The sequence below is a fragment of the Microtus pennsylvanicus genome, chromosome 17 (genome assembly GCF_037038515.1).
Source record: "Microtus pennsylvanicus isolate mMicPen1 chromosome 17, mMicPen1.hap1, whole genome shotgun sequence".
NCBI lineage: Eukaryota > Metazoa > Chordata > Mammalia > Rodentia > Cricetidae > Microtus > Microtus pennsylvanicus.
Genome location: NC_134595.1, coordinates 10318658 through 10345122, shown reverse-complemented (window position 1 = coordinate 10345122; position 26465 = coordinate 10318658). Strand labels below are relative to the sequence as shown.

Here is a 26465-nt window from a genome sequence, read left to right as displayed (position 1 = left end):
TTCTTTGATACTAAGGCCAGCTGGCCTGGGTCTGAAAAAGCATGAGATAAAACCGGACTCACTGAACATAGCAGACAATGAGGACTACTGAGAACTCAAGAACAATGGCACTGGGTTTTGATCCTACTGCACGTACTGGCTTTGTGGGAGCCTAGGCAGTTTGGATGCTCACCTTACTAGACCTGGATGGAGGTGGGTGGTCCTTGGACTTCCCACAGGGCAGGGAACCCTGATTGCTCTTTGGGCTGATGAGGGAGGGGGAATTGATTAGGGGAGGAGGAGGGAAATGGGAGGTGGTGGCGGGGAGGAGGCAGAAATCTTAAATAAATAAATAAATAAATAAAAAAGAAGAATACGGAAGAATCACAATGATCTAATTCTTCCTCCTATCTCACATACTGAAAACAAAGCCAAAACTGAAAAATGTAGAATTAATCCCTTGAACAAAACAATAAAATGTGAGATTTTTATCCTCGTTCCTTTAATGGGAATTGTCTGTAAAACTAAAACAGTTAGCATGAAACCATTCAGGAGAAAAAAAAAGTGGTCATATTTTATAATTCGCATTTTAGACACACTGCCTTGTAAAATGTTTCTCTTACTAATTGCACTTAGTGGTTATAAAATTAAATGGGCTGCAAGGGCTAGTCACCCAGTTTCCTGAATTGTCAGGCAACCAGTAATAATTTGTTATGAAGTTGAGGAATCGTAGAACTGAATTTCAATCAACACTACATTTATACAGAATTTTGCATTTTGCATGCAATTTAGCTCCCTTTGCAATTGATACCTGTGTAATGTATTTGATAATATCTATAAAAACATCAATATCCTTCATGTAGATAAGGGGGAACTAACATGCTAAGGACACCTGTAACATGACTTACCAGCTAAGAGCAGTCCCATCTCATTAAGGAATCAGAATTTATCCTTGTTATGTGTGTTCCTTGACAATAGCTTAACACATGGAAGGAGATAGGTACTTCATTCACTCATTCATTCACTCATTAGTGTTTAATATCAACGTAGTGCCAAACAGTGAACTCATAAAACACAATCTCTGATCATTACAAGAGTGAACTCTAGCTGAGTGGTGGTAGTGCATGCTTTTAATCCCAGCACTCCAGAGAGACAAGTGGATTTCTGAGTGCGGGACCAGCCTGATCTACAGAGTGAGTTCTAGGAGAGTCAGGGCAGCACAGAGAAACCCTGTCTCAAAACACCAGACCAGTCAAACAAATAAAGTTCAAGAGTGAATTCTAGCTGTGGAGTTAAGTTTTATTTTAAAGAATCAACACATGGATAGAATATCCACAAGTTTCCTGTACAGGACATATGCCAGGTTCTAGAACGATGCTCACTACAAGGATCAGCTTCCATAGCTCGAACAGAAAAGATGAGAAGGGAATGGCGGTGTGAGAAATGGCAGAGGAAAGGGATGTTTTGCTCCGTTGTCATACCTTCTCCGAACTGAGCATCTTATTTTCCAGCAAGATAAAGTGAACTCTCCTCTCCTGGTGGTAGCTTTTCCTACACAGTTCAAGTATATAGCTGTCTAACAAATACAATACAGTGTAGCTATGGCCAAGGACACAAGGAAATCCATTCTTCAACCACTATCAAAATATCATGGAGGGAAATCTTGCACAAAGCCAATTGCTACAGTTTATATACGGTTACTTTCTCATGAAGGAATTTCATTGTGAGTCTGAACACCGACTTCAAAGGCAAAGCACAGAACCACCCCATTTAGTTTGTAAACACGTTCATGACTTTTTCAGACCAGTTGAGTTCATCTTGGCCTGCAAATGAGAAAGAAACATGGGATGTTAAAAAGATGGCCTAATTCTCACACTTCAGAATTTTGGCCCCCTAAAATTTGTGCTTCCTAATTAGTCCCTGTCTAATTATCTCACTCTTGGGGAAGCCGGTGACTGCTAGTGAGCCGCCTAAAGGTCTAACCACTAGAGGGAGAAGGTGTGCCTCTGGTGACTAGGGAGCCAATGACAGCAGCTCATTAACGGGGTATGTTTGGAAGGCTCTAAATTAAGCAGTAGTCAGTTAGGGGCGAGGACAGTGTCAGTTAGCTCTTTTGACCACGGATCCTCCTGATTTCATCATGGATTTTCTCCCGCTGATGAAGACTGTTGCTTTTAACTATGAAGACATCGCCTTTCAGTCCTGAATGTTTTCACCTTTCTGAGGACCACAGAGCATTGAAACCTGCTTCAGGAGAGAAGGAACGTTTAGAGGGCGTCTTTCAGTTCTTTATACATATAATTTTCTTTATAGTATGTTACCCGTTATATACTATACAGTCATACATTCCGATTTTCTGGATTTGCTGCCTAATGAATTGATTGACTCCTAGGTTCTGTTTAGTTTGGCCTTTCCAAATCTTACTTTAGGGGAAAACATTTATTGAAGGAGTAGAGAAATAGGTTAAAGATTTAATTTTAACAATGCCACAGATATTGCAACTTTAAAAAAAAATCAGAAACATCTGAAAACCTGAGGAAAAGAACAAGTGACTTCTTTCCAATAAAATATTGTATCTTGTTTGCTTTATTTCAACATTTGCCCTAACTTAAAAAAATAAAAATGAACTGAGTCTACAAATACTGTTACTTAATAACTGCAATGCAAGGAAAAAGCTTTTAAAAAGTAAAAATAAACATATTAGACATTATTAGGGTATCCACTGTGTACCACTGTGAATGAATCCTTTGCTCACACCGAAATCCAAGCTCAGGGCAGAGTGGTGGTGCTTCAGATGAAAGTTGATTTTATTTTCAATGTGTCATATCGCTTGCTTCAGCGGAAAGGGGGGAAGGGAGAAAACTCTCAGCAACTATTTCTGGGATTCTTTAAAGGAGTGGGAGGCACAGCGCCTGCTCCTCTTTCAGCATTGATTTTCTACACAATTTGCGATACGGTTTCTCAGAAATGCTGTTTGGCAGTCCTGATAATTTCATGTGTTTTCAAACTTAACCCACCCAGACTACACAGTTCAGTATTTTCAGCTCCTTTCATTTTCCTTTTCCCTTTAATTATAGAAGTCTCTATTCCCTTTTCTGTGGTCTAAGAAAGATAGTAAATGCTGCTATTTGTAGACTGAACATGCATTTGTTTTCCTCAGGACGATTCCTATACTTTCCCATCCACCCCCACCTCCCATCCCAAACGCAAACGTCGTGATTGACATAAGGCTAGGCAACACTCCCAGGCTAACAACTTTTCGAACCCTCAAGGTTCCTTTGGCTCGGGTGGCTGTGGCACACGCCGGGACGGGATTGGATATAAACGGCAAGTAAACACTCTAATTTTAAACTTGCACTGGAAAGCACTTTCACAATGGGGACAGTCGCTCTCCAAGCGCACTCGCGAGGGCCCCTCCGCCGGGCTCCGTGTCCCGGGTCCTCCAGACTGCGTCCGGGAGGCGGCGGGCCGAGGAGAAAACTTCCCGCGGCCGAGATGAGCCGGGGGAACCCGCGATCGTGCCTCCCGCGCGGCCAGCGGAGAACGTGAGCGGGGCGCGGGGGAGCGGGGAAGCACGGAGCGGGGAGCGGGGAGCGGGGCGGAGCCGGCGCGGGGGGCGCGCGGGGCGCGGAGGAGGAGGAGGCGCGGAACCGCGCGGCACTTGTCCTGTAATCGATTGCCGAGCGCGCCGAGCGAGCGGCCGAGCGCGCAGACCCGCGCAACCGCCCCTCCCGCCCGCGCGCTCGCTTGGCTTTCACGGACCCGGGCGCTCGCGCACGACCCCCCCCTCCCCTCGTCCGCGCACGCGCGCCCCCGCCAGCCGGCGCGCGTCCCCGTCCCCGTCGCCGCCGCCGCCGCCGCCGCCGCTGCCGCCGCCGCCACCTCCGCTGCCTGCCCTCCGCCCGCGGGTGTCTGCGCGAGCCCGGCCGGCGGGGGAGATGTGCTCGGGCTGCGCCGGATCGGTTTCTCGGGGTTTGACCAGCTGTCCCGGGCTAACCCTGCTCCTCGCTGAAGATGGAGGAAGTAAAAACAGGATTACCCTTAGCTACAGATCCACTGCCTTAGTTTCCACCACCAACTGCAGTGCACAAACACACGTTAGGCACAGGAAAGAAAGAAAGAGAGAGGGAGAGGACACACTAACAGTAAACACAAACAAAAGGGTGATGGGATTATTTTACTGCATGCACTGCTGAGGTAAATCTCCGCTTGGCTTTTTGCGTGGGGAAGAACCGCTCTTGTTTTATTTGTCTTCTGATTCATAGATTATATATCAATTTGTGTATGGTTTGCAAAGGGGGGAGTGTTTTCAAAGTTAAGGGTAATTATGTGGAATCTTGTTTAGCAGTGTGGTGTGATCGAATGACTTGTTGCTGTTAACCAGTAATAATAATAATAAGATAGGCGCTTTTCTTTGGGGAGGGATGGGTTGTGGCTTTGATTAGAGTAATGCTTTCTGTAAAGGACGCACAGGGAATCTGGTTGAAGATGATGTCCTTAATGTATCGTCCCCTTCTTGTAATCTGCTTCTGGGATGTTAATGGATTCATCAGTTCTCATCTCTATAGCTGTCACGGATTTGGACTTGTTTTTGCTTTGTTTTAACTTGAATTCCAAGAGGAGAGCTTGGATAGCCTGGCATAAATTGCAGCTGTCTAGATAGAAGGTATTATCCTGTTGAGATTCAAAACAAAACAAAACAAAAATAAATAAAAAATAACCCAGGGTGACACATGTTTAAAAGCGGCAGTTAAATCGCTTTGACAGGTTCTGGTATGGGCGAGAGATGGAATGAAGATTTAATTTCTTTTTCTTTTTTTCTATTTCGCCAGAGGCCACAAAACAGTCCTGTGAAGTTGGCCTAGGTTCCTTGCTGGGTTCTGCCTGACTGTCCCTCCCCTCGTACCCCCTCCCCTTTTTTCTTTCAGTTTTCTTGTCTTAGCTTTTGGTCGATTCTTAAGGAACCGGTGGATCAAGTTTTTTCTCTTCTTGTTAATCGCATTGCTGTAGCACTGACTGACCTCTCTCTCTCTCCCTCCCTCTCTCTTTTTTTCCTCTTTCCTGAAAGTACGTGGTGCCATTCCTGAGTGACTTTTCCTACTAGACCATCCCAAAGGGACGAGGGGGCGGGGGAGGGGGAGGAGGAGGACAAGGAGGAGGAGAAGGAGGAGGAGGTGGGGGGAGTGTTCCTTCTCTCTCATTTCTTGGTTTTGTTTATCAGCCGATCTGTTTGCTGGATTCGGGCTTGGAATGACCCACCTGTAAAGTGCTTCCCCTCCTCCTCGCCTTGAACTCTGCGGGGGGCTTGGCCTGGAGGGGGCCAGGGAGGGGAGGGGGGGGGACACAAAAAACTTCTTTCTTTCTTTCTCCGTTTCTCTTCAGCCCGACATTGTCACCTCCTCTTTGAGGGGTTAGAAGAAGCTGGGATCTCCCGACAGAGCTGGAAATGGTGATGAATGTTTTTTAATCAAAGGACAATTTCTTTTGTATGTACATTTCGTCTCTCTTTCTCCTTTTTTCTTTTTCTTTCTTTTCCTTCTCTGAGGGTTTAATAACCATTTCACTGATGGGGTAGACTTCTTTTGCTTCTAACTGACGCCTCCTTTTAGTGTGTGTGTTAAATGTGTACATTTTTAAAGAGATAGACGCATCTGTAAGATCTCCGTAGAAACTGTTCCCCTTTAAACTTTATGGATCCCTTTCTTTAAAACCTTATGTAATCATAATTGAAAGAATTTGATAAGAGTCGAGCAGGTCGGGCTTTAACTGCTATGTAGTTACTAAGGTGAGAATTTGATCTGATTATTCCATAAAGAAAGAAAGAAAAGTTTTTTTGGGGTGGGGGGGGTAGGGAGGCTGGTGGTGAAGGGGAGGGAGGGAGAAGGGAAGTGGTTTTGGAGACAAGAAGCGAAGCTGCCTGTTTTCCAGTAAGTAATGGAGAAATTCCAGGAGCCAGGGCTAAATATACTTGGCGATCAATACAGAAATGGCTCATTGTGAATAATTTAGCTGCTGGTGCTGTGAGAGTTTTGAAACTAAAGGCAAAAAGGACCAGGGCCAAAGAAAAAAAAATAAGTAAAAAAAAAATCTCTTTAGGACTTGTCAATTCTTTAACTTTTCCTCTCAAAGAATACAGTTAGATTATCGATCTTTCCTCTATGGAATCAAAGCTAGGGGCTGTCGTCTCTTGGAGTTAACTTTTGTTTCTGAGGATTAAGTTCTGTTTTGTGTTGCTGGTGCCTGAAAACCATTCCCTCATACTTGGGTAGAAAATGATCCCCTCGTGCACAGCCAAAAGTTTCTGAAATGTTGGAAATCCGAATGTCTTAAGTAGGCTTGGCATTTGTCTCCAGCCGAGGTCTGGCAGGAAATTAAGGGTACGCTGAACAGGTGCTTACGCAGAATTTGGGGTAGGCTAAAATGTCAATACAAGCCGGAGAGTTGGCCAACTGCTGCACAAGTCTTCAAGATACAATCTAGCACTGAGTAGTTTTGTTTTGTTTTGTTTTCTTCTGTTTGTTTGTTCTCCCCCTCCCTATTAGAACATGATGAACCAACTTGCAACAATTGTGAATAGAGCTGTCTGTATACGAGGGAAGTCCTCAAAGAGCAGTGTGATTGGGAAGTAGGGAATGGTAAAATACTTAGATAGCAGTGATAGATGGCAAATTTGAGGTATACCCCCTCTGCATTTTTTTCCCCTGCTAAAACAGGTAAATTTTGGTTAAGAGAGGCATTCTTTTCTTGCTACAGCCCATCTCACAGCACACTTAATCTTCCCTATCCTATCTCCAGCAGGAATCAGATCATTTGCAGAGAGTTCAATGACTTGCAAATGAGCACGCACAGTACCCTGTAGTATGTTTCTTGGGCACAGGTTGCAGGAGCAACATGGACTAAGTGCTTGGGCCTTCAAATAAGTTAAGAATTTAATGGCAGATCCAAGGAGGACTCCTTGGGTTAAGGTCATAATCTTTTGTTTTACAGCTCTGCACTTTGACTATGGAAGCAGAGGCTATTGATGGCTACTTAACATGTGAGTATTTACTTTCATTAATTTGCCGTGGGTAATAAAGTTAGCCTTGTGTTACCTGCATGTGAATTCCTGAGCCAGGAGCTTTTATTACGAGTTCTCTAATTTTATCTGCTCGTCACCATTTTATATTAAAGAATATGAGGAAGTTCTAACAGAAGCAAAATAAGAAGGGGACATAGAAATATACTCATTTAATAAAAAACATTATTTAATAATTGTAGCTTACAGAGCTTTACTTTACTATTTGATTGGTTACCATTGAATTTAAATTTAGAATACATTCCGTTACAGATATATCTTGTGGTGTGGTGTGTACTAGAGATTTACTACTAGGTAGCCTAATTTTCCAGACACATAATATGAAAGAATTAGCTTCTTAAAGTCACAATTTTTTTTTTTAAAGCAAGCTCTTTTTGAACTATCCAGCTAACATTTTAGAAACCATTCACTTTAAGAATTCTATATGGAGGAATTAAATTTGATTCTTAAAGAAAAAAACTTACTGCTTTCACTAGGATAATTTTGGATGTTAAATACTTCCTATTCCCATTGACCTGTAGGAGTTTATTGATAATAAAGTTTGTTCATTTTATTTTTATTATGTGCTAGTTGTGTTTTTGGTTTTTTTCATTTCATTCATTTACTGTATATTTTATTTCCTAGTAGATTCTCTTAAAAGACAAGCTTGTTTCTTAAGCATTCAATGTAGCATGCTCTTTGAATCTGAGGCAGTCCGAGTAATTACATGTTATGTGACAATGAACAGAAACCAAAAGATTGTATTTTTTGAAAGCAGGTGACAATGAGCTTTCACCTGAAGGGGAGCACGCCAGTATGGCCATTGACCTCACCTCAAGCACACCCAATGGACAGCACGCCTCGCCAAGTCACATGACTAGCAGTAAGTCTTCGTTTTATGTTCTTTTTTTTTTTCTTTTTTAATTCTCAAGTGAGAAATTTGAACTTGTCCAGTCTGTGGGGTCTGCTCACTCTGTGGTGTGACTACTGCTGTAGCGTTTGCTAAGAACAACTCAGATTTATTTCCGTTCATTCTAGTATCATAAACCATGAGCCTACTTACTAGTCTGAACTATCCCAAGGTGGCGTTTGCGAGCTGGTGCTTACCTGTGCCAGGTAAGAAATGTTAGGATTTGCTGACTATTGTTTCGACTTCCAAGTCCTTACCTAGCTTTGTTGTTGCTTGATAAAAAAATTATGGGAATGTGTCGTTTTTCCAAAGTCTTCTTCATAGTTCTTTTTTTCTAAAGTAGAAGGAATTTTTTTCTTGTCTTGGTATGAAGCTAAAGCACCGGTGGTAGAACTGAAGTGTTGCTTGCTTTTTAAAAAGAGATGAGGCAGTGTAAAAATCTCTCTCCCAGAGGATTAGAAGTGCAATGTCATTGACACTTTGTGGGACTCATTCACATCCCTTCCTGTGGCAAAGTCAGAAGCAGCTTGTTTTAGATCGTCCAGAAAGGAAGGAAGACTTTTGCAAAGCATGTTTTCGGTCTGCAGGCATGGCAGTTTGGGCTCTTTTCTAATATTAGTGTCTTCTAATATGGAATGGAATATTCATTGTTGGGTGTACCCAAAAGGCAGTTGGCATGCTGTCAGTGTCTGAGGACAAGATGCTTTTATTTGTTAAGATTGTAGTTTGCCTCCTAATTAAAACGTTTTATCAGATTAGTTAATTAAGTGCCAATGGTCTGCCACTCCTTCTCAGAAAATCTTGAGAGGCCCTTTCCTTTGTACTTGGGTTATATGTTTCAGTCTTAAGTAGAAAGGCCATGGTTTATATTAAGTTTAGTTCAATTTACGACTTTTCTATTTGGGTGACATGTGAAGGAGACTTTTCTTTTTTGAAGATTTGATAACTGAATAACCTACTTAATTATAAGCATATTAAATCAGTTCTGGTTATCTGAGAGAAATTCACCTTTCATGTTCTCTCCTTAACCCGACAAGTTCTTGTAAAGTTATAAACTTTATAATTAGTGAAGACTTCTGAATTCTAAGCAAAAGTTTGTCAATTCCTCTTGAATACATTTTGCACATTCATTACCTTCAAATAATTCTAGCAAACGACTTGAAATTGTGATTGAACTCTTTGACTTTACTTTGTTTAAAAATTTTCTTTCTTTTTATGAATGAGGAAAGCTTATTCAGAAAATTTCATTCTCGAGGCAGACTTTGAAATCCCACTGTGTTGTAGAAGGGAAAAATAATGATGTTGTTGAGTGAATTATATCATTACTTTCCTGTGATGGATCTTGTAGCGCTCTTTTTTTTTCGCTTATTGATTTGAGAAAAGTTATATTCCTGTAATAGTATATAGAGATTTTGCACTTTAATATTTAATGCTATTAGTACTTTGGTAGAAGATGTTTTTATTTGTCAGAAACAACTTTTTCATAAAAATGTCTAGTAGGTCAAGTTAGATTTACAGGGAGTTCCTACTGGATTCTGGTTAATTTTTAGCTACTTTCAAAACCATAGAGAATATAAAAGAGAGAGTCCTGTTGGTCAGACTAATCTGTCACCATCCCTAGTAACTGCCAGAAAATTAGCATGCAAATCTTTGCTTTGGGATCTGCTTTTCTGATTTCTTCATTCAAAGAGGAATCTCTCTTCTTTTGTAAAATAAACATTGCAAAGTATGGCGATGATTAGTTTGAACAAATAAGAATTGCTTTTTTTCCTGTTCACACTAGATCTTTCCTCACCCAGCAACAGTAAACGTAAGTTTGATAGTTTTGTAAGTTTTTTTTTTTATTTTTTATTTACTAGGCCGTGGCAATTCCATGTTAGTAGAGTTTTTGGCTAAGCTTTCCATGTTTTTAGAGTTGCTGGTTAAATATTTGGGCTCAGACTTCAGAGCTGTGTGTTGCATCCTTTCTGTAGCCTCTCTTTGCAGTATCTAGGTTACCCACTTAGGTGTTAGATGGAGAAGATACCCAGTTTTCCTCTCTGAGATCTGGGAGAATATCAGCATTTTAGATGGCCCAAGCAAACAGAGTTCGAGAAAGACTCTTATTTGCTAACTAGAAGAGAGACCTATCCCTCAGATGTTTGTAACTTGGAATACATTTTGTATGTGGGGCCTGAAAATCCACTCATATGTAAGATCACTTGCTTCTTTATCCGTTTACACACGCCGTTGACTTTGATACAAGAAAATAACATGTTCTCTGCATTAAAAGATAGTCTTCCAGTGTATTTCGTGCAAGTCCGCTTCTTCCAAACATGGAATTAAAGTTTGGACTGGAAGGTATCAAAGCTGGAAGTCAGTGTGAAAACTTTCTGATAGGATGAGACAGCGTGTCGTAGTGGGAAAGAGGGATCTGTGTGTGTGTGTGTGGGGGGGGGATCTTTTTATAAAGCTTAAAGAAGAAAACAACAACACCACCACCAACAACAACAATGCATGGCCTTTTAAAAACTAGCATACTGCCCATAGTGCCAGTAAGGTATGATAGCCCACCAGCTCTGCCTTCAGGGAAGGGATCAGTATCACTATAAGTAAGATACCGGTCATCAGTTTAGTGGCCTCGGTGACTATTCTAAGATGAAGGGCATCTGTACACTGGGTGCCAGCCATGGCGTAAAAACAGTGACAGCAGCTATCGTGATTTGACAGTACTAGAATAGAGCAGGGACAACTTGGGAGAGAATGAAGAATGTTATCACGTCTGACAGTTTTGAGTTTTAAAATTATGACTAAGACAACCTTCAAGGAAGTAACAGATATTAGTGATCGGAATGTCTTTACTGATACCATCCTATGTTTTAGAGTGATTTTTTATCAAACGCTTTAGATTTTTTACTTCTGGAATAAAAATCTCTTTGATAGGCGGATGAGCATTGTTGCCTGAGATCATTAGTGTCCCTGTTGAGTTTGCTGACAATCTTTGATGTCAGAGTGACAGTATGTACCTTGATGGCCACTGGAAATCCACAGTGTTTGTGATTTTAGAAACAGAATCTGGAAGTTAAGAATCTGAGATAGACAGCTCAGACAGGGTGATATAAAAATAATCCGTATTGTGTTTTGGCCCATGAGATGAAACTTCGCTTGTGACTCAGTCTGTTTCTGGGTTAGCTTGTTCCCAATTCTGGTGACCTTGCCTGAGTATCAGTTTCAAATAGTCTATACTTAACAGCTGACTGGCTTTAACATTTCATTTAAAAATGTATCTACTAATTAATCAGTGTGTATGTATGTGCACATGCTATGGTGAGGCCATAGGGGAGTTGGTTTCGGTCGGTTCTTTCCTTCCACCGTGTGGATTGTTGGTTACTAAACTCAGGCTATCAGGATTGGCAGCAATCTCTTTTGCCCACTGAACCATCTCATCAGTCTTTGAACATTTGTTTTAAGGTTAAAATTCATAATCTACTTTCATGCCAATAAATTGCATTTCGTAGCAGGTTATAACTTAAGCAACATGAAAATCCGGTGGGACTTAAACTTTGTTTCCGTCACTGCAAAGCCCCAGCTGTGCAGTGACTGCGGTTGCTCAGTCAGCTTGATGGCCAGGTGGCACGTATGGAATCGGAAGAAGTAGTCATTCTAGTTCTGCAGGGCTCTCCTCAATAATCAGGTCAGAGAATCTAGTTTATTCTTTTCATAGCGTTTTACATTCCTCCTTTTCATAGCTAGTTTCTGTTTTTAGAACACAGTGAGGCAGACATGTATCCCGAGTTCTATTTCTTGCATGTGAAAATTGAGGCTGGAAGAAGTCAGTTGACCTCTTAAGACACCGGAGGAAGACAAAATTCTGAGTTGGGATATTGCCTTGGGGGTTGGTTAGCTAACTGTTGTCACCGCCATGGCAGCCTGTGATGGTGTCTGCTGTGTCCAATGTTGAGCCATGGTTTAGTGACAAAAGGCCAGCATTTAGAAGTAGAGGAGAATCTTTGTGAAGATGGAGAGATGTCACTGTTCCTCTCAAGCTGCCTTCCAAGGTGATTTGTTCAATATGGCTTCTTATGGGACTCCCTGGCTTTCTGCGTTGGCTTCTACAGCTTACTTTTGGTAGTCATGCTCAGCTGTGTTTCCATGTTCCTGATGAAACACCGTAGGTTTGGACTCATAGCAGTGAAGTGTGTGTGTGTGTGTGTGTGTGTTTGTGTGTGTGTGCGTGCACGTGCACGGTTGCTCATATGCAGGTATATATGTTGACATTTAGTCCTCATTTGCTAATAAATGTAAAGCAACAAAAAAAAGCTCTGGCTTGCTGTCTTCATAGCTATCAGAGTTAAGTGTCATAACTATGAAAAGGAGAAAGGAAGGAACACAGTTTAAAAGGAACAATTGGAAGCGTATATTTGCTGGTAATTGAAGCAAAGCTATTGCGTCTCTTTCCCTGCACCTCATTTTAGCCTGGTTGTCCCCTTTCTTTCTTTCTTTCTTTCTTTCTTTCTTTCTTTCTTCCTTCCTTCCTTCCTTCCTTCCTTCCTTCCTTCCTTCCTTCCTTCCTTCCTTTCTTCCTTTCTTTCTTCCTTTCTTCCTTTCTTTCTTTCGTCTGTTTAGAGATGAGAATTAAGGTCTTTCTTCAAAAACAAGACAGCTTCCTGTTAAAAAGGTTATGTATATGTCAGGCTCTGTCTCTCCTACTTGAAGGACATTTTCTCTTTTTAAATGTAACATGGTTGACTAAGTTCACTGGGATTCTTTCTCTAAGCTGTCATGCAGGTAGACCTCGGGAGCCAATGCTTCTCTTCCCTTTTGGTACATTGATATATTTTGAATATTGATGTATTTTTGACCTTGTGATATTAATGAAAATAAGTGGCAAAGTCCAAAAAATGAAGCAAAAATACCTTGCTTTTCTTTTTTATATCTTATATATGTATATGTACACCATATATATATATATATTATGTATTATATGCATCTGATAGTATTTTCCTTTGTCAGCAGATACACCAATGTCTCTACTTGAAACTGACAAGGGATATTTAGGAATTTGTTTTTCTTTACAATTCTTATCAGTGCTGGGTTGGGAGGGGTAGACATGCGCTGTTGTTGAGGGTACAGCAGGTGCCCGGATGATGCATTCATGCTCTTGACTTAGTCTCCACAGTAACTCTCTGAGGAGGGAAGGAATTTCTTCACTTGATGGCATAAAGCTGAACATGGAAAGGTGTGCGTGCGTTCACTGACTTACGCTTGAACGCCTGCCTTCTCAATGACCTACTAACTTCTGATCTATATGTGAAGTACAGTGTTTCACTTCACGTCCCTGGGCTCCAGTTTCTGACCTGGAATTTGGGGGCGACTAAAACCTACCTGCTGTTGCAATAGTTAGACGAGAGAATACTGATCAGCAACACTGCCAGCAACTGGTCGGATCTGATTCGGCGTCGTCACGGAGGCTGCTGCTCAGAATAGTCCAGTCATTTATTTATTTATTATTTATTTTATGTACTAAAGACTCACAAGGAAAAAAGGATTGTCTCCAGATGCAGACTAAAATCTGGGTCTTTTTCTCTGGCTGTTTACTGCATGGGGCACAGAACAGAGGCAGTATTTCTGATAATTTGGTATAAAAATAGAAGAAAAATATTATCTGTTACTTAGCGCATCTATGAAGTGTTTGACTAGAAAAAAGGAGAGTTTGCCTAATTACTGGATTTTTCTTTAGTGTTTTCAGTGTTCATAACTAAAGGTTTTTCATTGTGGTATATGTCGAGATCTTTGCGGTGTGTGTAGAGGCCCTTGCCTATCGTTTGTGCTACAGAGACATTGGTTGTTAAGACAGCAAACAGAAAATCCTAGTGGGGTTTCTAGCCATGGTGGCCATCACTTCTTTTCCTAGAGTCCCCATCTTAAACTTAATCTCATTTAATGCTTCTGAATTTGGTATGATAAGTTCTTTTATAAAAACTTAGTTTGTTTTCCATTATATTTATGAGTATGTCTACAGGGGATAACTGTGCCGACGTTCAGATGCCTGCAGAGTTCAGAAAGGAATGTCAGGTCCCTGGGGAGCTGAAGTGGCAGGTGGCAATGGGTTCTGGAATCCAAATTCAGATCCCCTACTAGAGCTGTGTGTGATCTTAACCACTGAGCCATCTCTCTAGCCCAGAGTGCCATAAATTCTTATCTTGTGATCACTTTGTAGTCCACATTGTACATTTTTGGTATGCTGTCTTAATTGTTTGAAGTCAAGTTAGAATATGATTATTAGTATCAGATGATTGCCACTCTGCTGTATTATCCTAGTAGATTAAGTTGGCAATGTTGGCCTGCTAATCTCTCTACGGTGAGGAGGATGAAGAGGTCTGCTAGCTTTTCTCCTCACGAGCTATACTCTGATGGTACAGACAGCAACTTATGCCCAGTATCATACTGTAAGCTGAGTGGATTCTAGGAGGTGAGACGTCATACTGACTTCAGAGGGAATTTTCTAGAGAGAAGCTGTTTTAGCTGACATGGAGTAAGCATGAAGGAGTTAGGAAATAAGCGAAAGACTTCCTCTAAATGGCTACTCCCAGTGAGGGGTGAAGAATAACATATAGCATTCTGGGAAAGAGAAATGAGCAGGTTGGTATTTGTTGTGTAAAGCTGGCCTGTAGAAATTTGAAGGCACAGATGACCCTGGGGAGTTAATCAAGGTAGGACGCTGGAATATCGTGTATGACAGGAAACCTGGCTTTAACTTTGAGTGGAGCCCAGGGTGCTAAGGAAGCAGGTGACTTTGTTTTTTTTTTTTTTTTTGATTGACGTGGGTTTAAGTGGCTGTAACATGGAGGTGGGGGTGGGGAGCAGGCTGTGGATGGCCAGTTGGAGGTATCTCTAGCAGGCTGCTGTAATGATTAAGTGACGAGCCTTGAGAGCCAGTGGTAATAAGATGAAGAAGGCGAGAAGGATGTGGGTCACATTTTAAAGTGTACAGGACTTTGATAGGAGCGTTTAGGAGATGGGAAACTGAGTGTGATCCGTAAGTTGCTGGTTAGACTGGGCTGTGTCCTGTCAGTCAGCAAAGACAGGAAACACTTAGAGCCAAGTCACTGGAAAAAAAATTCCTAGTTTTGAATTTGGGAGGTGATGGCAGTCAGTGGGGGACAGGCTAGATTGACGCATAAGGCCCTTGTCAGTGGCAACTGTGCCCGTTCATTTCATTGTCCTGTCCTGCATCGCTTCGACGCCACTTCAGTGTTCTTAAAAATTCAGTCAGCAGTAGTTGTTAGAATTTTGACCAGTGGCCTTATTCCCTCGATTATCCCATTGAGTAAAAATTCTCTGTTGAAATGGATAAGCATATGACTATGTAAACTCTTTGCTTAACCGAATCCCTTTATTCTATTTTGAAAAGTTGAGTTAACTTATGGAATTGACTCACTCACTGGTTTTTAAATAAAATATCTGAGTCCTTTTCTTTAAAGTTTTTGTGGAATATTTATTGTTATAAATTATATGTATTTAAAAACTCTAAGCCTAATATGTACCATAAATCCAAATGTTTATATTCTAATGAATTACCATTATCCTGTAACCTGTATCTTTCTTAATAAACATGTAACTTATAATACATGAATAACTATTAGCTAGGTGCCAGTCAGTTCTGCTACATAGTCAAGGAATTTTAGCATTCTAATTCAGATTCTTTTTAAGAACTTTGAGATAAGTATGTAGGTACTCTTATTATTTTTTAAAAATGTATAATATTACCTAGGGAATGATGTGTTACCATTAATACCTTAATTAACATACTTTTATTTAAAATATGTATTAGAGAATTTGATTTTAAAATTGTAATTTCCTAAGATGCCATCATATTCTATATGAATGTTAATAGCAAAAACACCCGAGACTTCCGTTACGTAATACATTCAGAGATCTCTAAAGTGAGCATTTAATTGGTCTAGCAAGCATTTATTGAACACTTACTTTATGTGATACATGGCTGCTGTTAAGGGATGGAGAGCTAGGTGTCCTTAACAGGGCATTTCTAAGGGTCCGGTGAACTGCTATTTCATTCCACAACATAGGGCCTGCACCACCCCCTTGGCTTCATCAGATAATTTCTCTCTTGTGAACTGACTGCATGGGCAATCGTGAAGGTGAGAGGTACAGATTCAAGTATTTCAGGGCATTGTATTCAGCCCACCACAGAGGTAGTGCTGCCCCTGGGAGTCGAAGTTCTTTGAAATAGTTCCTTCTCCTTTAAATAGTAATAGATGTAGGTGCCCAGCTCTGGTTTTAGCCAAAAGTTCCAAAATAATATTAATAAATAATAATAATAGCATAATAATATAAAACAATAATTTCTTCCTCCCCCTTTTCTGCTCCTTCTCCTCTTACCTCTGTCACCTTCTCAGTCAAATTCTGTCTGTTATCTACATTAACACATGTAATCAAGTTATAAGCAATACTTGGGATCTATTCATTTTCTTTAATGTGATTTATATCTGTCTTAAATTTGTTAAATGTTGACTTTAAACCTTAACTCAGTAAAGGCCATCTTACACTGCCTGTATAGGCTCCCTCATCCGTTTCAGCTTGGAGTCACAGAAACACTGAGAGGTGAATGTGGTCAGCGGTGTAGCAGGCGTTAGTGCTGCTTTAGGTGAAGATGAGAGAGAGCTCCAACACTCGGGAAAGTCGCCTGCAGTGAGCTCAAGGTTGAAAGAACAAAGCCAAAGGACCACTGACATAATCTGACCATTGCAAATGAGATTCTCTCTCAGAATCATATTATTTCATGGTAGCTATTATAAAGGATATTGTAAGTATTGTGTACAGATGACAGGATATTTTTGAAGCATATATTTGTATTATGGGGTCACAAGTTGATTGCAAAGCAACAAGTCTGAGATTTCTCCTGCTGCCATTGGGGCCATGGTCACATTTTATCCGTCTCCCTAGTCACTGTATATGCTATGTCCTGTAGAAGGCCAGAACCCATTTATTGAGTGAATTAAGGTCACCATATTACACACCTACTTAAAATAGGTACTTTTGACCAAGTCGATGCAATTTGGAATTCTGATGTTAAATGACTTTAAATCTTCATATACCTGTGTCTTTCTAAGTATGTGTTTATTTTTATAATACCTCATTCTAAAAGACTTATCATTTTGAGGGCCGTCCCGTAAAGATGCTCTGTTAGAATCTATGGCTCTCTTTAAAGTTTTCCCGCCCCATCATTTTCAGCAGGCCCTAAGATAACGATGCTGTAAGGGCTTCCGTGAGGTATCATCGTCTCCAGTACTATTGTGCCATCTTTCCGTAGAACATTTAGAGTTTACAGATTGAATTCCATATGTAATTTTAAAGGCAGTTCTCTGTCACTTATGTGAAGCTGTTTTTAGTAGCGTGCACAAGATGAAATGCTTCAATTAACTTTTCTTGTGCACTGCAGATATTTTGAAGAGCATGTAATTAATCAGGGAAAAGTCACGTTCTAATAAATTAACATTCATGGTGTCGACACCCTTGACATTTTTGTCATTTCTTTCTTATTATCATTGAAGCTGTAGATCTCCTTACACTTCAACATATCAGCTCTGCCTTCTTCTTACGAAATGTAAGGCTTGGGAATGTTTTGAAGTGCTGAGGGTACTGCATTATTCTCTTTCAGTTGAATTAACATGGAGAATTTCCAGTTGAGTTCTGCAAGGGCATGTTTTGTTTTTTAACTATACTGTATAGACATTTCTACTATGGCTGTTCTCATAAGGTTTCATGTTTTACGTTTGATTTTTAAAATATATACATTTTTGAATACATAATATTTGTTTGTACAAATAAGTTTCTCTTATAAAATGCTTATATATGATCTTTATTTAGACTTGGATAAATATTTATCTTTTACATTGTCTGATATTTCTTAAGTTTCAGTATATTGATTACTGTTTAGGTTGAGAAGTTGCATTTATGTAACTTTTATGTCTGAGAATTTGCTTAGTTACCAATTACAAAATATTTTACAAAGCATTGCTGAGATCACTTATTTATTATTTGAAAATTGGAAAGTAGGCCCTTTAATAGAAAGTGTAGCTGCTAAACAGTAAGTAGGCAGTTGCTAATCATTTGGGGGACAGTTTTGAAATTACACAGAGTAAGAATACTGATGACTGTGTTATTTGAGAGATAAAGAATACTGATCATTGTGTTATTTTGAAAGATAAAGTGAATTCTATTACAATATTAAACTTTTATAAAGTACTTGAAAACAGTAGTTGATTTTGCTTTATAGACTGAGAGCTAGGAAAAGTATAATCTTGTTGCCTGTAAATCTAAATTCTCAAAGTCTAAACTGTATGCTGTTCACCTGTCTCAAATTTACGACCCAATGACTATTTAGGACCAGAATCTGGAGAAGAGGACACACACACACACACACACACACACACACAAATAGATCCCCATGTCTCAGCAACATGAATTCAAAAGATCGCCTTTATGCAGTCTATCACAGCAAAGCTAGTTCTGTACATGGTTAATGAATTTGAGTGCCTTTAGTTTGAGTACAAATCAACAAATTAGAGAGCCCATTAATTAATTAGATAATAGTCCCATTTTATTTTTTCAAGAAAATGCTAGATATATTTTAAGACACATATATGAACATGTGTATAAAACCACAACCACGATGAAACCTATGCCCTTTATGTAGCTTTATGATTTGTGTGTAGACAGGTCTTTTTTTTTAATTGTAAAGAGATTTAATTCTTTGAAACTCTTATAAAGAACAAATGCATTTGTTACTTGTGTAATTAAAATGAAGTAGGTGAATTTAGTTAGCATTCTTTCAAATAACTGAAACGTGGAGCTGCTCTGTCAGAGAGCTGGTTGCAGCTCTCCTCCAGGATCAGCCTCAAATGGCAGTGCTGTCGCATCCTCTGAACTGGTCAAGTGCTACTGAGGGTAAATACTGAAAGCCAAGGGCACTTCTGGATGCAAATATTAGCCTCACACTTACTGGATACTGTTTTAGTTGTCTGTAAAGTATTTTCTTAGTTCTTGCAGCTAAAATTCCAGGTAATGTGTCGTACTCTTACATGTGGGTGCTGGTCATTCATAGATTAAGATGTTCTGTGTAATGTGTTGTACTTCTACATGTGGGTGCTGGTCATGCATAGATTAAGATGTTCTGTGTAATGTGTTGTACTCCTACATGTGGGTGCTGGTCATGCATAGATTAAGATGTTCTGTGTAATGTGTTGTACTCCTACATGTGGGTGCTGGTCATTCATAAATTAAGATGTTCTGTGTAATGTGTTGTACTCCTACATGTGGGTGCTGGTAATTCATAGATTAAGATGTTCTGTGTAATGTCTTGTACTCCTACATGTGGATGCTGGTCATTCATAGATTAAGATGTTCTGTGTAATGTGTTGTACTCCTACATGTGGGTGCTGGTCATTCATAGATTAAGATGTTCTGTGTAATGTGTTGTACTCCTACATGTGGGTGCTGGTTATTCATAGATTAAGATGTTCTGTGTAATGTGTTGTACTCCTACATGTGGGTGCTGGTCATTCATAGATTAAGATGTTATGTACTCAATAATGTACATCAAGATGCTAAAATGATTTCTGGCAAAAACAAGGGAGAAATTGTAGCAGAAAATGGGAAAAGAAATATGAGTAGGAGTTAAAAATTATACATAGATTTTCTGTTCTGTTTCATATAGGACAAACAAGTCTTCCTTCCTTCCTTCCTTCCTTCCTTCCTTCCTTCCTTCCTTCCTTCCTTCCTTCCTTCCTCCCTCCCTCCTTCCCTCCCTCCCTTCCTTCCTTCTTTCAGTTTTTTGAGACAAGTTTTCTCTGTTTAACAGCTCTGGCTGTCCAGGAACTTGTTTTGTAGTCCAGGCTGACCTCAAACTCACAGAGATTAACCTGCCTCTGTTTCCCGAGTGCTGGGATTACAGGCATGCACCACCACATCCTGGCTATAAGTTTATTTCTTATAATAGCCTTATCATTCTCTTTTTAATGCTTATCAGTTTATGACTCCATTGAGTGTTGATCTGTGTTTTTAAATTTTATTTTCTGTTTTTATTTCTGTGTGTAGCATGTATGGGCATATGTGAGACCAGAGGTCAAAATTGTCGTCTTCCCCTATTTTTCTCTGCAGTACTGGTTCTGAGAGTAGCTCTCTCACTGAACCCAGAATTTAACTATTTGGCTAGACTGGCTGGCCAGGGAAGCTTTGGGATCTGCCTGTGTTTGCGTCCTCCAGAGCTAGGATTACAGGTGCATCCTACCACAACTGGCTTGTTTTATTTTTTAAAGTGAGTTCCAGGGATCTGAACTCAGGTCCTTCTGCCCTCACAGCAAACAGTTTATCCACTGAGTCATCTCCCCAGACCAAGGATTGCTAATATTTTGTGTGAACATGTTTAGACAAAACTTGTTTTTTGTAAGATGACTATGGTATACTATTAATAGGGTAGGGCCAGTGAAATAAGTTGAGACATTTGAAAAGGAAAGGAGGGGGGGATAAAGAGTAGAGGTGTGAAATATGAGAAAAACCAAAGACAAGTCAAGAAGAATTAGAATAGCAAACTTGTAAGTGAGGGAGAAAACCCTCCACTGGAATTGGTAAAATAAGAGCTAGTAGACAGTCAGATGGCAAATGAAATAGAATCTGTATCTCCTGTTCGTTTTTTCTCATAAAATGTAAACAGAAGAAAATCAGAATTTATTAGTCTTTTAAGGATCCTTCTTGCCTGAGTGAGGAATATGGCCATAGTGTGGTTGTGTGGAAGGCGAATGGGAAACCTCTGGATTTGGTGGGAAGAAGCAGGCTTCTTCAGATTGCCTGAACTGCAAGCTGGGAGGGTGGATGAAGACCAGCATCTTACGTGTTTGACCTAAATCACTAGCTAGGAAAAGCAGCATCAACGTTAAGAGTGCAAGGGTTGCAGATGGAGCTATTGGTGGACTGCTTGTCTTGTATGCGCAAGGCCTTGGCTCTGTGTCTAGTAGCACATAAACCAGGCACGGCAGCACTCGCCTGTCTTAGCTCTCAGGAAGGGGAACGAAACTCTGGAGGGCTGGGTGGAGGTCGTGGACATGCTTGCCTTTGATCCCAGCACTCGGGAGGCAGAGGCAGGTGGATCTCAGAGTTTGAAGCCAGCTCGGTCTACAGAGCCAATTCCAGGACAGTCGGGACTACACAGAGAACCCCTATCTCTAAAAACCAAACCAAAAAGATCAGGAGTAGGTCATTCTTTGCTACATAGCTAGTTGGAAGCCAGGCCAAGCTATGAGAATGGTGTGTGTGTGTGTGTGTGTGTGTGTGTGTGTGTGTGTGTGTGTGAGTAGCTAGCAGTATCTACAGAAGATTATCTAATGGACTGAACTGGTACTGTGACCAGAGGCCACCTTGGACTCATTGATTGGCTTTATCTTTTTCATAATGTGTTAGTACTATACTCTGTATATAAAATATCCAACTAGTGTATTCTGAAACTGACAGGGATGCCTTAGACATTGGTCCTGTCCCTCAGCTGCCATTTCTTCTCACCGCAGCATGAGAAGACTTTCTGGGAGCCCCAGGCTGGCTTTTACCCGTTGAAACATTTTTTTCTGAAATTAACCCTGTGTTAATTCATTAATAAAACTTTATGAGATATGAGATGAAATTTATGTGTTTTATACTGTGTAAATTACTGTGAAGAAGAGGTTCATGAGGCCCATAAATAATAAGGCCAAGTGGGAGTGATGGTCCAGGGCTTTAATGCCAGCACAAGGGAGGCAGAAATATGTCGATCTCTGTGAGTTTGAGACCAGCCTGCTCTACAAATTGAGTTCTAGGCTACCAGGACTACGTAGGAAGACCTTGTTGCAAAAATAACAAGTAAACAAATAAAAAAGTCAGGGATGTGCTTAACATGCTGAAGAAAACAATTTTTAAAAACTATTAAAAGTAATTATTTTATTTGTAAGACACATTTTGCAAAATCATTTCACAGTCTAAATATGATGTCCAGAATAGATTAAGCCTGATACTTTGCCCATCTCAGAAGACTCTACAGTTTTTGGGTGATACCTAAACAGCCTGTAATTTGTTACTGAAAAATAATTTAATCATATTTCTAAAAACTATAGAATTGAGTGTGTTTTCCTCTTTATCTTGATTCTTATTAAATGTGGGTATCCTGGACTGATATCATAGGGTCTCAGTTTGATTGTGAAACAAGGTAATAATGAGCATTAGAAATTATGGGTGGGCATTTTCTGGAGCGGTGATTGGCATTTGACAATTTAATACAGAACGATAGTTATTCATGAGTTGCTTATAAGAACTGTAAGTCGAGAAAAGCTGAATCAGGCTGTTGCTAAGAAGGACCTCATACCTCTGTTGGATTTGTATTATTATAAATGCTCTTCTACGAAAGAAGAGATTTTTGCTCTCTGCTTTTCATTAACATCCTTTTTTGAAAGTCTAAATCATATCTAAGAACTTTAACAGTATGCCTGTTTTGCTTTACATCTGTATGGGTGTTTTCAGGTAAACAAACTCAGGAATATTGTTTGAAACTAAATGCGAACGCAGATATAAAGCAGTTATTAATGCTGTTGTATTCAAATCAATTATTGAAGCAATGAAAACAAAATTAGCTAATTAGAGCAAATCACAAGCAAACCTGCGGTATTTGCATGGGGAATAATTGAAGGAGTAATTACGCAGTAGTAATGCGTTTCTTTTCAGGGCGGCGACTCAGAAGCTGTGTTTGGGGACAGGCCAGGGCTGCCAGACTTGTGGACCCTCTTAGCCTTGTCCACAGAGACTCACTTTTCTTTGCCTTTTGTTTTCTTCTTTACAGTGAGCTTGTTTGCTTACATACTGAGAAGTGGCAGGGAGTGAACTCCTGGCGGGACTCTGAAATCTCCAGGCTTTTCATACTAAGCATCCTGTATGCCTTGTCATCCCTTTGTCGCTTGTCTCAGAACTTTGTGTCGGACAGATGTCTGGTCTGGTTTTCCTCCTATCTTCTGAGGAATCAGGGACAAGATGGGACATCCTTCCAAAGATTTCCCAGCAGAGTATAGGTAGAGGTTTTTGGTTTTTTTTTTTAATCTGTAGACATTAACATGCCTTTGGTCAAAGTTACCAAGCACACATGTGATTGGTACGCATTGTCCAGCCTTTTGTTTTAGCGGTGACCTCTCAAAAAGCTGGGAAGAATTTGTCATCTCCTATTTTCTTACTCTCTTTATTTGGTGACTGTGGCAGCAGCTTATCTCTTTTGAAGGACTGGAAACCGTTTGAGGGCAGGGAAAATGGCCTTCTAATTTGTGTAGTTTGAGGGCAGCAGATGGAGTCGGGCTTTGGAGCTGGGGTCTGTATCTGGGCTGTGCAGTGTTCTGACTTCATTCACTGATTTGTAAAGTGGGACAAGCTGATGCTTCTCTTCTCTGGCTGTAGGGACTCATGAAGGGAACTTAGAAAGCTTTCCGTACAATGGCTAGTGCATTTCAAGACCCCCCCCCCCCCTTAATAAAAATTAAAGGAAATATGCCTTTTTTTTTTTTTTTTTGGTTTTTCGAGACAGGGTTTCTCTGTGGTTTTGGAGCCTGTCCTGGAACTAGCTCTTCTAGACCAGGCTGGTCTCAAACTCACAGAGATTCGCCTGCCTCTGCCTCCCGAGTGCTGGGATTAAAGGCATGCGCCACCACCGCCTGGCGAAATATGCCTTTCTTATTTACACGAAAGCTAGGTAACATGGTGCCCAAGTCTCTCAGGAAAGGAAGCTGTCTGTGGACTTGGTAATACTTGCAAGTTCATCTGTGTGAATTGGCTCAGTGAATTAAACACCTATCCTAGTTAGTCTAGATGCCACCTGATAAGTTACTTGGTTTGGTCATTTCAATTGCATTCTCTGTGGAGGACATCAGAGATCACATTATCTAGTTTGAAAATGAATGCACTCAGTGAGTGCCAGCTCAGCCTATCTTCTTCACACTCACCCAAGCAGAATACTCCATCGGAGTAGAAGTCCGGGTGTTTGGGAGCTTTATGTGGCTTCAAGAAGTCTTGCCGACAGCATCACTGGTGTTTAGAGAGTATCCAGATGCTCACACCCCTACTAAAAGAGCTAAATCAGCCCCCCCCGACAGTTTGGTTATTTATGGGTAAGAAGCATGAGTTAAGAGGTTGGGATTCTAAAAGTTAGAGTTCTAAAGTCATTGTTATTAGTCTTCTTTCCAGTGGTATTTCTAATCTCTCTGATTCAAGTTCTTCCCAACATAAATTGGCCCTTCAGTAAATACATGAAAAAGGCATGCAATAGTGCTGTTTTGGCTCAGTTTTTGTCTAGAATGTAGACATGAAAGATCACTGTAAAGCTTATGACTCAAACAGCTCTTCCTTGAAACTGTTGGACAGTTCTGTTTATGCTGGAGCGGGAGGCCAGACCTCAATTTTCCTCTGGCAATTGTGGTAATTATCACATCTGTCCATGATGTCATTATTATAATAGTACCTGGAGTGAGAGACACAGCCTTTCCCGAACATTTCCCCCATAGTTTCATCTTTCCTTGAAGTATTCTTTAAATGTGTCTAAACAATATCCAAGCGGTTTGTCGGATGAGCAACCATTATCTAGTCTGTCAAGATTCGCTAGAGTCGAAAGATCCAAAGCAGTGTGCCTCATTAGTGTAGAGAATATCGAATGGTGTCATTGTATGTTAACCGGGCATCTTTTCATTACATTTGTGTGTTTATGAGTGTGTGTGCTTGTGTGTGTGTGTGTGTATACAAGCACATGTGGGACAGTCACTGAACACCTTTCAGGAATGGGCTCCACTTCTTTCCTTCATCATGGGGTTCTCAGAAACAGCTCAGGACTTCAGCATCCATATCTCCCAGCCATCTCCCTGCCACGGGCTGTCTTAACCCTGAGTCTTTTCTACTCAGAACTTTTTTTTTTAAATGTTACAACAAAATTGTATGCTATTTGCAAGCTCATAAAATGTAATTTGCTTGGCATAAAGATCTGTGAATTAAGTCTTTAATATTTAACTGTTAACATTACATAGGAAAACAGCATATTTAATCCTAACTGAAGATTCAAGTTTGAGTTTGTAAATCTTTTGTAAAGCTGAAGTAGCAATTTAATGATAGTGGTTGTAAAGAACCCTGTGCACTAATAAATGTGTCATTTTCTGCTTGAGTTTTTTTCCTTGTTTTGATTTTGAGAGTACATTGAGTCACTATAAAATACTTTTAGCCACCATCTAAGTTTGTTTTAAATTATAATTAAAAAATTGGGTGACCCCTGATGACACTGACCAGGTTTTAGTGGACACTTCCAGTTCCGTGCTTACATCGACAACTCTGATTAAATGAAACAGAACCAAAAAAGATTGGGAAAGGGGCAGGTCTGGATGGGAGGTGAGTGTTGGTAAGGCCAGAAAGGAGGTAAGAGAGAGGGTGGAAGAGAGGAATCAGAATATATTATATATACTTGTATGAAATTGTCCAACTACAAATTCAGCTTTAAAATTGATTCAGTTCGATGGGCAAAACCAAGCAACTAAGAATGACTGGATAGTTCAGCATGCCCTTCCTGCTTTTTTTTCATTGTTAAGTATATGGATATTTGGGGTTTTAATGTGTCTTCAGGATCACTTGTCTGAATAGTCACAACTCTGGAAACTGATGCTACTTATCATTTTATTGCAAAACACGTATTGTTTTAAAAGTCCTGAGTTTCTGTTCCTACTGTATCTGTTGAAAGTCAAGGGGGTCATCCAGGAAGTTGGCATCAGCAATGAGAAGCCTTTGGTAGAAGTACGTGGTGTCATCTTCTCTAAGAGAAGGAAATGAAGGAATCTCCTCGCTGGAGGTCTTGTAGTCAGTGGGATAGAGAATCTGCTACTGACTTTCATCTACAGGCAGGCAGCCAGTCTGTCTCCATCAGCCGGTCCTTTCCTCTCATGGTTTCTATAGAGACTTAGGAAGGATTTAACAATGTAATGACCTCTCGTACCATTGCTTTCTGCAAACTAACAGTCCTGCACCGCCCAGTGAGTGTTTCCCAAGTAGCTCCTGAGTGGAAGCTGTCGTACCCTGCCTTGTCCTGTTACTTCAGTCTGCAGTCATTTAAGCCTACCATGGTGTGGCAGATTATGACTTCTGACTTCATTTTGCCCCGTTCATCACCAAGAATGTCAATAGTCCATAGACCTGGACTTGCTGAAGCCGGAGTCAGGTTATAACTCCACTGCTATAAATAAAGAGCAAACAAACTTTACATTGAAACAGAATAAATGAAAATCGGTTTTCAAAGTCTGGAAGATCCTCTTTACATTCATTCTTTTCTGGTTTGTTTTCCTTGACTTGGCAAGTCAGTTTTCCTCTCAAAACTCTTCCTGCATCTTACTTGAAGGTATTCTTTTCTTCACTCATTCCGTTGGTTGCCTCTTAACTGAAGCTCAACAGTTATGAATCCCTCTCTAGACATTCTTTACTAGCTATCCATTT

At 40.3% G+C, this 26465-nt stretch overlaps 1 protein-coding gene across 8 annotated transcripts in view; it reads left to right on the top strand.

Moving 5' to 3' along the window:
- Nucleotides 1-3351: 3351 nt before the first annotated feature.
- The window catches only part of Ikzf2 (IKAROS family zinc finger 2), a 143756-nt gene continuing 120642 nt past the window's right edge, over nucleotides 3352-26465 (top strand). The window contains exons 1-4 of one of the 8 annotated variants that reach the window (XM_075951334.1): nucleotides 3352-3524; nucleotides 5362-5465; nucleotides 6967-7015; nucleotides 7809-7916. In XM_075951334.1, the coding sequence (XP_075807449.1) occupies nucleotides 5436-5465; nucleotides 6967-7015; nucleotides 7809-7916 (187 nt within the window). In that variant the 5' untranslated portion in view covers nucleotides 3352-3524; nucleotides 5362-5435. Of the gene's footprint in view, nucleotides 3525-3885; nucleotides 4177-5361; nucleotides 5466-6966; nucleotides 7016-7808; nucleotides 7917-8004; nucleotides 8150-26465 lie in introns of those variants that run through there. The other 7 variants (XM_075951333.1, XM_075951335.1, XM_075951339.1 and 4 more) reach the window with 7 other exon arrangements.